The following is a 16,270-nucleotide window of genomic DNA, read 5'->3' as shown; positions in this document are numbered from 1 at the left end:
CACAGCAAATTGCCAAAAAAAGATTCAATTGTGGACCTGTCGGTGTTGCAACAAATGGAACAGTGCTAACTACAAACACCTTGGGACACACCATTCACCCACACAAACTACACCATTTCCAGCCTCAAAATTGGAATGCCTTAATGGTCTCGCCTCTCCCCAGCCCTGCAGTGTTGGACCAAATCGATACTTCCCCAGCCCCTGTGCAGCGATCCCACCAATCTTCAGCCACTTGTCTAATGCACATTCATAGAATCCCTACAGTGCAGAAGGAGGCCATTCGGCCCATCAAGCCTGCACAGACCACAATCCCACCCAGGCCCTATTCCCGTAACCCCACATATTTACCCTGTTAATCCCCCTGACACTAAGGGTCAATTTAGTATGGCCGATCCACCTAACCGGAACATCTTTGGACTGTGGGACGAAACCCACACAGACACGGGGAGAATGTGCAAACTCCATACAGACAGTGACCTGAGGCCGGAATTGAACCCAGGCCCCTGGCGCTGAGGCACAGCAGTGCTAACCACTGTGCCACCCTGCTGCCCATGCCCAAGATAAATGGAGGAGTGGGGGCAGAATGTTCAATCTGCTTGCTGTTGTAGATTTTCCACTCTGGATTCAAGTTAGGCAGCAGTCCTTCATACCTGCACCAAGCCTGGCACAGCAGTGACAGAGCAGGAATACCCTTCAGTAACACTGGCGTTTAGCGAGAGTAAGAAGTTTAACAACACCAGGTTAAAGTCCAACAGGTTTATTTGGTAGCAAAAGCCACACAAGCTTTCGAGGCTCTGAGCCCCTTCTTCAGGTGAGTGGGAATTCAAATAATCCTGTTGGACTTTAACCTGGTGTTGTTAAACTTCTTACTGTGTTTACCCCAGTCCAACGCCGGCATCTCCACATCATGTTTAGCGAGACAGCCAATGATGATTTCTGGAAGAATGCCAGCCCTCACTGGTGTGTGTGTTATTTAACCCTTTGAGCTCAGTTACCCATCATTTCATCAATGAAATGAAAAGAAGCTAAACGGAAACTGTTTATACTCATACAGAAAGGATGGGTTACACCTTAACTGAAAGGGAGCAAATATCCTGGCTGGGAGCTTTGCTAGAGTGTTTCGGCAGGATTTAAACTAGTGTGGCAGGAGGGTGGGGAACAAAACAGTAGGTCAGTAAATACTGAGGCTGGGGTTGAGCTGGGGGCCAGGGCAAGGCTAGCTAAGAAGAGGAGCACTCTGGAGGAGGATGACCCGAGTGGGCCTGGAGGTCTGGAGTGCATCTGCTTCAATGCGAGGAGCGTAACGGGTAAAACAGATGAACTTAGGGCCTTAATGCTTATGCGGAATTTGGATGTGGTTGCGGTGACGGAAACTTGGTTAAAAGGACAGGACTGGCAGCTGAATATTCCGGGGTATAAGTGTTTTAGGCGAGACAGAGGAGGGGCTAAAAAAGGTGGGGGAGTAGCGATATTAGTTAAGGAGCATATTACCGCGGTGCAGAGGGTAGACAACTTAGAGGGGTCATGTACTGAGTCGCTGTGGGTGGAACTCAGAAACAGGAAGGGTGCAGTCACTATGCTGGGGGTGTACTACAGACCACCCAACAGCCCACGGGAAGTGGAGGAAAGGATATGTCAGGAGATTCTGGATAGGTGCAGAAAAAATAGGGTTGTTGTAGTGGGGGACTTTAATTTCCCTGGCACAGACTGGAAAGTGCTTAGAGCTGGGGGTCCGGACGGGGAGGAATTTGTAAAATGCGTACTGGAAGGTTCTTTGGAACAGTATGTAGATAGCCCGACTAGAGAGGGGGCTATACTGGACCTAGTTCTGGGAAATGAGCCCGGTCAGGTCGTCAAAGTTTCGGTAGGGGAACATGTGGCAAATAGTGACCACAACTCTGTTAACTTTAGGATAGTAATGGACAAGGATGAGTGCTGTCCTATGGGCAGGGTGCTAAATTGGGGGAAGGCTGACTATAGCCGGATTAGGCAGGAATTGGTGGATGTTGATTGGGAGAGGATGTTCGAGGGTAAGTCCGCGTCTGGCATGTGGGAGTCTTTTAAGGAACTATTGATAAGGCTGCAGGATAGGCATGTGCCTGTAAAAAGGAAAGATAGGAAAGGTAGGATTCGAGAGCCGTGGATAACCAGGGAAATTGAGGATCTGATTAAAATGAAAAGGGAGGCGTACGTTAAGTCCAGGCAACAGAAAACAGATGGAGCTCTGGAGGAATACAGAGAGAGTAGGAAAGAACTCAAACGGGGAGTTAGAAGGGCAAAAAGAGGTCACGAGATGTTCTTGGCAGGCAGGATTAAGGAGAATCCTAAGGCATTCTATTCATACGTTAGGAACAAAATAGTTGTCAGGGAGAAAATCGGACCTCTCAGGGACAAAGGAGGGGAATTATGCTTAGAACCCAAGGGAATAGGGGAGATCCTAAATGAATACTTTGCATCGGTATTCACGAAGGAGAGGGGCGTGTTAACCGGGAGTGTCTCGGAGGGAGGTGTTGACCCGTTAGAGAAAATCTCCATTACAAGAGAGGAAGTGTTAGGTTTTTTAGGGAACATTAAAACTGACAAAGCCCCAGGGCCTGATGGCATCTATCCTCGACTGCTCAGGGAGACGAGAGATGAAATTGCTGGGCCTCTGATGGAAATCTTTGTCGCTTCTTTGGACACGGGTGAGGTCCCTGAGGATTGGAGGATAGTGAATGTGGTCCCGTTGTTTAAGAAGGGTAGCAGAGATAACCCAGGAAATTATAGGCCGGTGAGATTGACGTCCATGGTAGGGAAGTTGTTGGAGAGGATTCTTAGAGACAGGATGTATGTGCATTTAGAAAGGAACAATCTCATTAGTGACAGACAGCATGGTTTTGTAAGAGGGAGGTCGTGCTTTACAAATTTGGTGGAGTTTTTTGAGGAAGTAACAAAAACGGTTGATGAAGGAAGGGCCGTGGATGTCGTCTATATGGATTTCAGTAAGGCATTTGACAAAGTCCCACATGGCAGGTTGGTTAAGAAGGTTAAGGCTCATGGGATACAAGGAGAAGTGGCTAGATGGGTGGAGAACTGGCTTGGCCATAGGAGACAGAGGGTAGTGGTCGAAGGGTCTTTTTCCGGCTGGAGGTCTGTGACCAGTGGTGTTCCGCAGGGCTCTGTACTGGGGCCTCTGCTATTTGTGATATATATAAATGATTTGGAAGAAGGTGTAACTGGTGTAATCAGCAAGTTTGCGGATGACACGAAGATGGCTGGACTTGCGGATAGCGAAGAGCATTGTCGGGCAATACAGCAGGATATAGATAGGCTGGAAAATTGGGCGGAGAGGTGGCAGATGGAGTTTAATCCGGATAAATGCGAAGTGATGCATTTTGGAAGAAATAATGTAGGGAGGAGTTATACAATAAATGGCAGAGTCATCAGGAGTATAGAAACACAGAGGGACCTAGGTGTGCAAGTCCACAAATCCTTGAAGGTGGCAACACAGGTGGAGAAGGTGGTGAAGAAGGCATATGGTATGCTTGCCTTTATAGGACAGGGTATAGAGTATAAAAGCTGGAGTCTGATGATGCAGCTGTATAGAACGCTGGTTAGGCCACATTTGGAGTACTGCGTCCAGTTTTGGTCGCCGCACTACCAGAAGGACGTGGAGGCATTAGAGAGAGTACAGAGAAGGTTTACCAGGATGTTGCCTGGTATGGAGGGTCTCAGCTATGAGGAGAGATTGGGTAAACTGGGGTTGTTCTCCCTGGAAAGATGGAGAATGAGGGGAGATCTAATAGAGGTGTACAAGATTATGAAGGGGATAGATAGGGTGAACAGTGGGAAGCTTTTTCCCAGATCAGAAGTGACGTTCACGAGGGGTCACGGGCTCAAGCTGAGAGGGGCGAAGTATAACTCAGACATCAGAGGGACGTTTTTTACACAGAGGGTGGTGGGGGCCTGGAATGCGCTGCCAAGTAGGGTGGTGGAGGCAGACACGCTGACATCGTTTAAGACTTACCTGGATAGTCACATGAGCAGCCTGGGAACGGAGGGATACAAACAATTGGTCTAGTTGGACCAAGGAGCGGCACAGGCTTGGAGGGCCGAAGGGCCTGTTTCCTGTGCTGTACTGTTCTTTGTTCTTGTTCTTTGTATCCTATTTAGAGCTCACCAGGGCACGGTTAAAAAGAATCTCAACCTCGGGGCACAGAGCTGAAAGGACCTTGAAAAGTAGAGTGAGAATGTTCAATGTCAAGCATTGGCTGGTTGCTGCTTTCTCCAGCACGGCCCACGCCAAGGTCCATCAGAAGGGATTATTTCAAGCTGTCGTGTACTCTGCCTCAAAACAGGCTCTGCCAATTGGCATTTGCAACCCCACAAGATCTCAGTCACATCACCACAAAAAGGCAGAGAGCAAAGGCTCCTGCCACAGTCCCACATCAGGCTTGGACAAAGAACAAAGAAAAGTACAGCACAGGAACAGGCCCTTCGGCCCTCCAAGCCTGCACTGATCATGATGGTTGCCTGAACTAAAACCTCATGCACTTACATGCACTGTATCCTACCATTCCCATCCTATTCATGGTGGCACAGTGGTTAGCACTGCTGCCTCACAGCGCCAGGGACCCGGGTTCAATTCCTGGCTTGGGTCACTGTCTGTGTGGAGTTTACACGTTCACCCCATGTCTGCGTGGGTTTCCTCCGGGTGCTCCGGTTTCCTCCCACAGTCTAAAGACGTGCTGGTTAGGTGCATTGGCCATGCTAAATTCTCCCTCAGTGTACCCGAACAGGCGCCAGAGTGTGGTGGCTGGGGGATTTTCACAGTAACTTCATTACAGTGTGAATGCAAGCTTACTTGTGACTAATCAATAAACTTTTTATTCATGTATTCATCTAGATGCCCCTTAAATGCCGCTATTGTACTTGCCTCCCCAGGCAGCGCATTCCAGACATTCACCACCCTCTGTGTAAAAAACCTGCCTCACACATCTCCTCTAAACTTTCCCCCATGCACCTTAAACCTATGCCCTCCAGTACTTAACTTGTCTACCCTTGGAAAGAGCATCTGACTATCCACTCTGTCCATGCCACTCATAATCTTGTAAACCTCTATCAGGTCGCCCCTCAACCTCCGCCATTCCAGTGAGAACAAATCGAATTTACCCAACCTCTCCTCATAGCTAATACCCTCCAGACCAGGCAACATCCTGGTAAACCTCTTCTGTACCCTCAAAGCATCCACATCCTTCTGGTAGTGTGGCGACCAGAATTGTACACAATATTGCAAATGGGGCCTAAGGTTCTGTACAGCTGCAACATGACTTGCCAATTTTTAAACTCAATGCCGTGACCCATGAAGCCAAGCATGCCGTATGCCTTCTTGACTACCTTATCCACCTGCACTGCCACTTTCAGTGATCAGTGGACATGTACGCCCAGATCCCTCTACCTGTCAATACTCCTAAGGATTCTACCATTTACTGTATAATTCCTACATGCATCGGACCTTCCAAAATGAATTCTCTCACACTTGTCTGGATTAAACTCCATCTGCCATTTCTCCACCCAAGTCTCTAACTGGTCTATATCCTGCTGTATCCTCTGACAATCCACTTCACTATCCGCAACTCAACCAATTTTTGTGTCGTCTGGGAACTTACTAATCAGACCAGCTACATTGTCCTCCAAATCATACGAGAGAGGGGGGGGGGGGCGCGCACAGGGACGACAAGGGTCATAGTTATTTATACCGGCAAAGTTTAGTCGATTCTGGCACACAGTAAACAAGTCTCAAAATCAGACCGAGGCGAGTGGAAACTTTAAATCAGGTCCCGCAGTGTAAGATGCTAACAGGCCAAATCCAAACTTTTCGTCAAGTCCAAGATGCTCATTTTACAAAGATTTAACGCACAACTGAAATCTCTCACCTACATTCAACAGGTTATTAATATTGGAAAAGGTGGCAGCGGAGGGGTTTTAAAAAGAGTGGGCAAAATCAGAGGCTGCTATTCACACACAATCGCGTGTCAAGCAGCTTATAACCATTATCTGAATTATGAAATGAGATTTCACACTGATGGGGCTTCTCTTCCTTCGATAATTTACAGCTTTACACTTTCACTTGGGGGTTTCCTTTGCAATTTTTTTGTTTTGCGCTGTGCTGACAACTGTCAGAACAACTGTCAGTGCTTCCCACACCCCTCCGCCCAAAAGCACTCCGATTGCTACTGTAAATTTATTAAAAACCAAACGTCATTGATGCAAGGAGGCTTTATAGCCAGTGTCATTTATATGGAGAATTACGAATACCCAGAAGGGATTATCAGACAATAACTCCCGCTGCACTCTGCAATCAAATCGTCTCACCTCTAAAAATAAATCAGATGCGTCATGAAGGCACATGACGAGTGTCCCAACTCGCACCATGTTGTTGGCATAGGAAAATGTAATTAATCCAACTGTCGCAAGGTGATGGAGAAACATAATAAGAAAGTCCTGCAAAAGGTAAAAAAAGTGAGTATCAAATTAATGAGCAACTGAACACTTTGTGCAGGTACCATACCAGGTCTGACCTACACTCGCTGCTGGGTTCTCTCTCTCCCTCCTGCTGTACCTTTACTCTGGACATCAACATAACACACCGTGGAGTCATGGCAGAGGGTGGGCGAGAGGAGTATGATTCTCTCCATGCAGCATTTCAGACATGTCACACAAGCACAATCAGGATTCTTACTACACACCTTTTCGAGGCTGGTTACTGACAGTCTGGGACCAGCTGACTAACTGGTTCTATTTGGCAGAGAGAATATAGCACACAATAAATGAGGGATTACAACCAGATTCATCCCACAGTGGAGAGTCTGTCCCAAGATGTATCCCAGTGCAAACCATGTGGACCATATAGCGTACAAGGGTAACTTGATTCACTCCAACAGTAGAACCCATATAGTATCATGCACATGCAAGCATACTCAATAAAAGCTGCTGACATTTACATGGTTCAAGATCAGAAAGATTAAACCAAGCAGCAGCAGCAATGCTAAAATCTTAAATCGCTATCAACTTAAAAACCAAATCTGGGGCCAAAATGTTTTACTAAAACTCCTGGCTTCCTAGCTCGAGCTAAAACAACCCATCAAAATTATGGCAAGAGCCTCAACAAAAAGAAAGCACAGGGAAATGTGGTAACTCAGCATTTATGGAACCGCTAGTCTCAATAGCATTATTCTGTATTGATGGATTCTAACAGCCAGCTGACGTAGACTAAGGGAAGCAAAACAAGGACCATTTTCTCACTACTCCTCGCTGCGAGAAGGCTTCTACGATGGGCCAAATGGCCTCCTCTTGCACTGCAACAATTCTGTGATTCTGCGAAAAGAATCTACAGCATGGCTAGTTTCATTTCCAGCTTTCACGCAATTCTTTTCAACTCAGATGACAAAACACATTCCCTCAGAGTTTGTCTTTGTTTTTTCAAATCACAGTTCTATTCAGATGAGCAATAATGGCACCATGTGCAATTAGAACCACAAGACTGCAGGGGAGGTTTAGTCAATCTTTTGATGAAAAACGATTAAGACTCTGATTAAAAATGCTTTCATTTTTTCCAAAACAAAATATGAACTTGACTCTAGGAACTAGTGCCACTTTGCAACAGGAAGCCATGAAGCAGAGCTGGAGGGCTTGGAAATAGCAAGAAGACTTCTCTTGGCTTACACAAAGAGAGGGCTGGAGGTAACTTTCACCAGTCTGTATTTTTTCTCGCCACAGTCCAATTTACACAGAGCCTCTGAATTTGTACCGTGGCTTACTGGCACAAGAAATGTTTGCCCAAAATTTCTCCATCTATTTTAGCAAAGGCGTTAACCACTTAAAATAGAGGCAGAGCAGTTTAAAAGCATTGTCTGAACCAGATCCCCCCGGATGTAGGGGAGAGCTAACCTACAAATTACCTTTCCCTGGGTCTTTGCAATGCTGCCTGGGAGATGGTGGAGAGAGCCAGCGCCTATTTGACACCTCCCACTGATGGCAATGCCACGAACTGAACAAATACATAACCTCCAACTCAATACACACACTAACCTCCCATCCATCGATTCAGTCTACACTTCCCGCTGCCTTGGAAAAGCAGCCGGCATAATCAAGGACCCCACGTACCCCAGACATTCTCTCTTCCACCTTCTTCTGTCAGGAAAACCGACTCGAGAACAGCTTCTTCCCTGCTGCCATCAGACTTTTGAATATCCTATGATAAGCTGATCTTTCTCCTCACCCTATCTGTAACTGTAATACTACATTCTGCAGCCTCTCCTTTCCTTCTCCCCTATGTACTCTATGAACGATATGCTTTGTCTGTATAGCCCACAAGAAACAATACTTTTCACTGTATCCCAATACATGTGACAAATCAATTCAAAAATATGCTGACTGCTCCAGTCCGTACAAAAAAGGAAAATGCCTCTCCCAGGTATGCAACTTCAGAAAATGTAAATGAAAATACAAACGTGCTGCAGTCAAAGTTCAAATAGCCATTGTCAATCGCGTAATGATTGGTTTCAGCTTCCAGGCAGCTGAATACGATAAGAAATCTAAGCTTTTCACAGTTGAGAGAGGCCCTTATATCATGATAAGATGAAAAGAGGAAGGTAATTAAGCTAAATATAAAATAAATAGGGGAACACCATGAATGGGAAGAATGCTGGACAAAGCTCTGAGCACACTGCAGAAACCCTGACTCCTAAACCAGCTGTCAGGCACAGCACGGTTACTGCAGGCAACCATGGCTGCCAGCAGTGAATGGACAGAAATGGAAAAAAATGTCGGCAATAAAGAAAACAAGAGGAAGCAGTTCAGTCAACTGCAGATGAAACAGTCAGTCAGCATGAAATGGCAGCAGCTTGCAGAAATGGTGAGGTACAATAGGTACAAGACAGAAATAGCAGGGATCGGAATGTGACCAGCCACAAGGTACCTGCGACAAAAAGGGGATTTTTTCTGTCTGCATTTTAAGTGCAGCTTATTAGTCAGAAGGTGGAAATAGTAAGAGTTTGTCAGCAGTTTAAAACAATCTACAACATGTACACTTTTGCACGCCATCCAATATGTCCCATCTGATCTGTACTATTAGTGAGGACTTTCTTTTAAGATTATACAAGACTAGTTCATCTCAGAAGCTCCTTTTCCTCAATAAAGGCAGCGAGACACCCTCTCTAGAATCACCTACAGTCTGCCTCGTTGGGCTCTCCTACATTATCACATTTTTTTCTACTATTATTTTTCTTAAATGAAGCCTTGTTTCCCCAGTCAGAAGAGTGGTTAACCTGGTCTTCAAATATTCACCAATGTTTCTCTTCATCATTTCTCCATCTTGGCTTTAGAGCAAGAGGTGAGCAAAGGCAAGTTTGGTGGGTGAAAAAATAAGTTTCTCTGTCTTGGGAGCACTCACCCAACACCCCTTCACAGCACAGGGTGGCGGGGAGCAAAACTGCTGTATTGCCATGTTATGATGTGGAGATGCCGGCGTTGGATTGGGGTAAGCACAGTAAGAAGTCTCACAACACCAGGTTAAAGTCCAACAGGTTTATTTGGTACCAAAAGCCACTAGCTTTTGGAACACTGCTCCTTCGTCAGGTAAAGACGAAGGAGCAGCGCTCCGAAAGCTAGTGGCTTTTGCTACCAAATAAACCGGTTGGACTTTAACCTGGTGTTGTGAGACTTCTTACTGTATTGCCATGTGCCAGATTCCCCCCCCCCCGCCCCATTTCAAGGATAACCCAGATCGCAGCAACTCACACTGTTAGTGCAATATAAGCTACCAGATACAAGCAATCACTGGGAGATCATCTCACCCCACACTTCATCCCGTATAGCACATTGGGTCACACTTGTAACTGCAAACAACATATTGTCTGTGGGGAGGAAGGCAGGAACCAGACACATTCAAGAGTTGGAGGTGGAAAAAGAGGGAAGAGTTGAAGAGGAGACTGGGATTAAAAGGAATAAAGAGACACTCCCTGTGCTGGCTGCCAGGATTCAGACTCTGTGGGGGTAGCTTTCGTTACCAGAGAACCAGCAGAGAACTTGGGACAGCCCTGGGAAATTCAAGGAGTGAGAAATTATTTTAAAAAGGACAGAAATAAAATATTAACAAAGGATCAGTTTTTAGATGCACGTCACTTGTAATCAAGCTCTATGAACTTTTGGTTTTACACGTTAAATTCATCTGCTTTGGAAACATAAAATTCACACCGCACCAAAATTAGAAATATTAACTGATTACAACACTTTCAATCGAGAGGATTTCGACTCGAGCCAAGTTTGGATACATCAGCTTAATTTGACAGCAACTAGCACTAATTAGATGTTAAACGACACCCAGGTACTTTTCAAAGGACACAACCAGCTTGAAGCTAAGAACAGCAGAAGGTTACACACTTGATGATTTTGGAGCAGAGATCACTTGGCTTGCATATGGTCTTCAATTTTGAGCCAAGATAATTAATTTAATCAAATATTAAATTCATATGACCTGCAGCTGACTGGTCACAAGACTATTCCAAACCAAAAGCTGCTAGTTTTTTTTTCATTTAACCACTTCCATTATTGGTTGAGACACAAATGCAAATTACCCATTTCAATCAATATCCTTTTGTGGTTTCATTTGCTCTGCCTCGTTTCCATATCACCTGCCAAAAGGTCCATCTCAAAATCATTGATGTACACCATGAACCAAAGCAGCCCCAGAACTGAACCTTAAATCACTCTAGTACCTACCACCTCCAACCATTGAAAATTTGTCTTAAGATCTACGGTGGTTCTCCCTTTTTAAAAATGTCATTTCCCTCAAGATTGTAATCCTTGCTCTAATTCTATAGGCCTTAATCTTCTATAATAATCTCCCCACGTGGAACCTCGTCTTCCTAAAAAGCTCATGGGCACTGCGTTCATTGCATTTTGCTTCATGTTTGTTACCTCACAAAAAGGTTTGTCAAGCGCATATATCTTTGCAGAGATCAACAAATTCAGTGCAGGCTAGGTGTCAAAGAACAAAGAACAGTACAGCACAGGAAGAGGCCCTTCGGCCCTCCAAGTCTGCGCCGATCACGTTGTCCTATCTAGACCAACCGCCTGTATCCCTCTATTCCCCACCTGTTCACGTGGCTATCCAGATAAATCTTATGTCGCTAACGTATCTGACTCAGCCACCTCACTTGGCAGCACATTCCAGGCCCCCACCACCCTCTGTAAAAAACTTCCCCCACACATCTCCACTGAATCTTTCCCCTCTTACCTTTAACTTGTGCCCCCTTGTAATTGTCATTTCTGCCCTGGGAAAAAGTTTCCAACTGTTCACCCTATCGATACCCCTCCATTTTATAAACTTCTATCGGGTCGCCCCTCATCCTCCATCTTTCCAGGGAGAACAATCCCAGTTTATTCAATCTCTCCTCAAAGCTAATACCCTCCATACCAGACAACATCCTGGTAAACCTCCTCTGCACTCTCTCCAAAGCCTCCACGTCCTTCTGGTAGTGTGGTGACCAGAATTGGACACAGTATTCCAAATGTGGCCGAACCAACATTCTATACAACTGTAACATAATCTGCCAACTTTTATACTCGATGCCCCGGCCGATGAAGGCAAGCATGCCATATGCCTTCACCACCTGTGCTGCCACTTTGAAGAATCTGTACTCCCAGATCTCTGTGTGTCTGCGCTCCTGATGGTTCTGCCATTTATTTTATAGCTCCCACCCGAATTGGATTTACCAAAATGCATCACCTTGCACTTGTCCGGATCAAACCAGAGGCCTTCCCGGCAAACACGACTCACCAAGTCACTGGTTAAACTGGAGTCATCAGGGAATTTCATCAAACATTTTTAATCAGGAAAAGGGCTTTCAAAGTTTAACATCCACAGGAGTACATATATTGGGGAATTAATTTACAATCGAGTTACAGACTCCAAACCATCCTCTTCCTAGAATTTATTTACTGAACGTTGTATTCAAAAACACCACTAATTTCCTCAAGTGAGCCTCATAGCTAACGACAAAACTCAAGAGTATGCCACTGCTGATTTTAACCTGAACTGCATCGCTGCTTGTTGCATTGTGCAGAAAAGAGTCATTTTGATTCAGGGCCAGACAATAAAGTGAGAAAAATACATTTGTTTGGAATTTAAGCTGTCAAACCAGAGTTTGCGCACACACTTGTTAAGGGAGTGCAGTGTCCAACACTTTAACTACATTTTATTTTTGTTCTGAAGTTTCCAGAGATTCTGTTTACTTTGACGCAGCATCCCCTTTAAGGAACTGCATTTTTAATCCACACCACAAGTTCATTGCTTTAGTTTATTTGGTTAACCAAAAGAAGCACATTTGCCAAGAGCGCATACCATCTACGGTTCACGCTCAGAACAGCAAAACTTGTAGGAAAAACCCCCCCAGCAATATTTCCATGCTTTAACTAGGAAGCAATCCTTTCAAATCTAGAGCAGAGTAGGGTGCTTTGACACAGCATAGCTTGCTGTGCACAGGAGTTTGGATTAGGGATGGGATATTTATTAGCTAGTTAAAAGCATAGCTGTATTGCAGAGCAGACAGTTCAAGAGAGAACAAAATAGAAAGCCTCGGGAAATGACAGTCCACAGCTCAATCCTAAAAATGCACAAATGCAACTAGAGGTATCCCAGCCAGCCTAGTCAAACTAGCCTGCTACATTCGGGGTTTGGAGACAAAAGCCCAAATCAAATTTAATCTGTTATAGCGATAGAGAAGCCACCTCAATCTGGCTACGTTACAGCAGTGGTTATTGTTGAACTAATAACTCAGCCATCTGGAATAATAATCCAGATGACAGGAGTTCAAATCCCACCATAGCAGTTAAGAGAATTAGTTAATTTAGTAGATTTTATTTAAACGTAGCCACAAAGCTATCAGACTGTAATAAAAAGGAAACCTGCCTGATCTGGCCTATGTGTGATTCCAGCCCCACACCAAAGCAACTGGCACTTAATGCCTTCTGAAGCAGTCTATCATCCCAGAGAAATAATAATTTTTTAAAAAAGTATGGTTTAAAATTCTTTCCAGTACCACAGCAATCCTAAAGAAATCATACACAGCCATTAAAACTTGTATTTTATGAAGCACCTTTGGATGTTTTATTACACAAGAATGTTATATGCAAAATTTGCCACACGAGGTGAAATCAGGACATATGGTTGCAAGCTTGGTCAAACAGATTGGTTTTAAGCAGCATCTTAAAGGGGGTTGGTAGCAGAGAGGTTGAAGCAGGGACTCCAGAGCTCGGGGCCGAGGCAGCTGAAGGCACAGCCGCCAATGGTAGAACAATTAGAATCAGGGATGCTCAAGAGACCAGAATGAGAAGGGACCAGATATCTTCAGAGGATTGTGAGGCAGGAGGAGATTACAGAGATAGGAAGGGGCTGAGGCCATGGAGGGATTTCAAAACATAGCATCCCTACAGAGCAGAAAGAGGCCATTCAGCCCATCAAGTCTGTACCAACAACAATCCCACCCAGGCCCCATCCCCATAACCCCACATATTCACCTTGCTAATCTCCCTGACACTAAGAGTCAATTTAGCATGGCCAATCAACCTAACCTGCACATCTTTGGACTGTGGGAGGAAACCGGAGCACCCGAAGGAAACTCACGCAGACACAGGAAGAATGTGCAAACTCCACACAGACAGTGACCCAAGGCCAGATTTGAACCCGGGTCCCTGGCGCTCTGAGACAGCAGTGCTAACCACTGTGCTACCGTGCCGCCACAAGGGTGAAAATTTTAAACCCGAGGCACTGCTTTAACCAGAAAGCACTGTAGGTCAGCAAGCACAGGGATGTGATGGATGGAACAGGAGTCAGTGCAACTAAGGACGCAGGCAGAGTTTTGGATGATCAAGTTTACAGAGTAGACTGTGGGAGGCCGTTCAGGAGCGCATTGGAACAGTCAAGTCTAGAGGAAAGATCAACATGAAGGTTTCAGCAGATGAGCTGAAGCAGGGCAGAATGGTTATGGAAGTGGAAATATAAGGTCTTAGTGATGGCGCCAATATGTGGCCAAATTCAACACACAAGTTACGAGCAGTCTGTTTCAGCCTCAGACAGTTTACAAAGAGCAGGATGAAGTCAGTAACAAAACAAAGAACAGTACAGCACAGGAAACAGGCCCTTCGGCCCTCCAAGCCTGTGCCGTTTCTTGGTCCAACTAGACCATTTGTTTGTATCCCTCCATTCCCAGACTGCTCATGTGACTATCCAGGTAAGTCTTAAACGATGCCAGCGTGCCTGCCTCCACCACCCTACTTGGCAGCGCATTCCAGGCCCCCATCACTCTCTGTGTAAAAAACATCCCTCTGATATCTGAGTTATACCTCGCCCCTCTCACCTTGAGCCCGTGACCCCTTGTGATCGTCACCTCCGACCTGGGAAAAAGCTTCCCACTGTTCACCCTATCTATACCCTTCATAGATAGGGAACAGTAGATAGGGAATGGATCTTGCAGCAGGAACCAAAGACAATGGGCTCAGTCTTCCCAATATTTAATCAACGGGGTTATGAGCAAGTAATGTGGGGTGCTCTGCTGAAACAGCTGGACACAAATGCAGAAAAAGAATCAATTCCGTAAAAAATATATTGAAATATAGAAGTTCGAGAAAAGGGACATTAGTGTTAAGGAACGGAAAAATATACAAACAGTATTTAAATAGTTAACTATAGCACATTAAAAAAAAGTGCAAGGTACAGTCCCCTTAAAGGTGCCTTCTATTTCTAACAGTCAGGCTTTGAGAATCAGAACAGTGCAAGACAGAGGGGCCACTCGGCCCATCAACTCTGTACCAGCTCTTTCAAAGAAAGGACCACAAAGAAAATGTGCATGCCCGTGCTTAGTTTAGAAGTAGCTTTATGGTGGGGATTCATCGCAAGACTGTGCACATCAGGCCCACTGTGAGACTTCTTGATCGGTTTTGCAACCATTCTACATAGGGTTATTTTGAAACGAATATAGCACTCAGGTTTGTTTCAGCATGCCTAACTTGGCTATCCAACTCTGGTTCTGTTAACATGCAGTTTAAACAGTTTTTTAAATAAACTCTGAATGGGAGCAGGATTTACAACCTGGCCAATTTGGGAAATACATCACCAATGGCTGGAACTCAATCATATGGCACTGCTTACCTTTCTTTTAATATCTGTAAACTGTGAAAACATCAATGACCAATAGAACGACAACTCCATTATGTAATAATAATACATGTCAAACATCAGTTTCTGCAAGGAAGAACAGAAAAACCTAGTTAATTATCAATGTATAATTAGTATAAATAGTGCAAATATCATAAGATAACAAACACTAAAAATGATACAGTGGCACAGTGGTTAGCACGCTCTTTTGGCAAATTGGCGCAGACTCAATGGGCTGAATGGCCTCCTTCTGCACTGTAGGGATTCTATGATACAACTGATTATAAATTATTATTATAAAATAATGAGGGGCATAGATCAGCTGGATAGTCAATATCTTTTCCCAAAGGCAGGGGAGTCTAAAACTAGAGGGCACAGGTTTAAGGTGAGAGGGGAGAGACACAAAAGTGTCCAGAGGGGAAATTTTTTCATAGAGGATGGTGAGAGTCTGGAACAAGCTGCCAGAGGTAGTAGTAGAGGCGGGTACAATGTTATCTTTTAAAAAGCATTTAGACAGTTACATGGGTATAGAGGAATATGGGCCAAATGCAGGCAATTGGGATTAGTTTAGGGGTTTTAAGAAAAAAAGGGCGGCATGGACAAGTTGGGCCGAAGGGCCTGTTTCCATGCTGTAAACCTCTATAACTGAATGAATCTTGTTCAGGCTTCCCCACTCTTCAAAAATACATATTTGATCTACTCTGTTCTACCCAAAAACAAAAAAAATGTAATTGTAAATGTAAACGTAATTTAAGGATGGCACAGTGGTTAGCACCTGTGCCTCACAGCGCCAGGGTCCCAGGTTGAGTTCTGGCCTCGGGTCAGTGTGTGGAGTTTGAACATTCTCCCCATGTCTGCGTGGGTTTCCTTCGGGTGTTCCGGTTTCCTCCCACAGTCCAAAGATGTGCAAGGTTAGGTTGATTGGCCATGGTAAATTAACCCTGGTGACAGTGGGGTTAGCAGGGTAAGTGTGTGGGGTTGCAGGAATAGGCCCTGGGTGAGATTGTGGTCGGTACAGACTCGGTGGGCCAAATGGCCTCCTTCTGCACGGTGGGGATTCTATGTAATTACAGA

At 45.0% G+C, this 16,270-nt stretch overlaps 1 protein-coding gene across 2 annotated transcripts in view; it reads right to left on the bottom strand.

Moving 5' to 3' along the window:
* Positions 1–16,270, bottom strand: part of LOC144481817 (ceramide synthase 6-like) — a 97,304-nt gene that overhangs the window by 22,833 nt on the left and 58,201 nt on the right. For both annotated transcript variants that reach the window (XM_078200969.1, XM_078200970.1), the window contains 2 exons: positions 15,191–15,283; positions 6,355–6,483 (listed from right to left, as the gene is read on the bottom strand). In XM_078200969.1, the coding sequence (XP_078057095.1) occupies positions 6,355–6,483; positions 15,191–15,283 (222 nt within the window). The remainder of the gene's footprint in view (positions 1–6,354; positions 6,484–15,190; positions 15,284–16,270) is intronic.

The sequence above is a fragment of the Mustelus asterias genome, chromosome X (genome assembly GCF_964213995.1).
Source record: "Mustelus asterias chromosome X, sMusAst1.hap1.1, whole genome shotgun sequence".
Classification (NCBI taxonomy): domain Eukaryota; kingdom Metazoa; phylum Chordata; class Chondrichthyes; order Carcharhiniformes; family Triakidae; genus Mustelus; species Mustelus asterias.
Note: the sequence above shows the minus strand (reverse complement) of the source record. Positions and strands in the feature narration are given on the sequence as shown.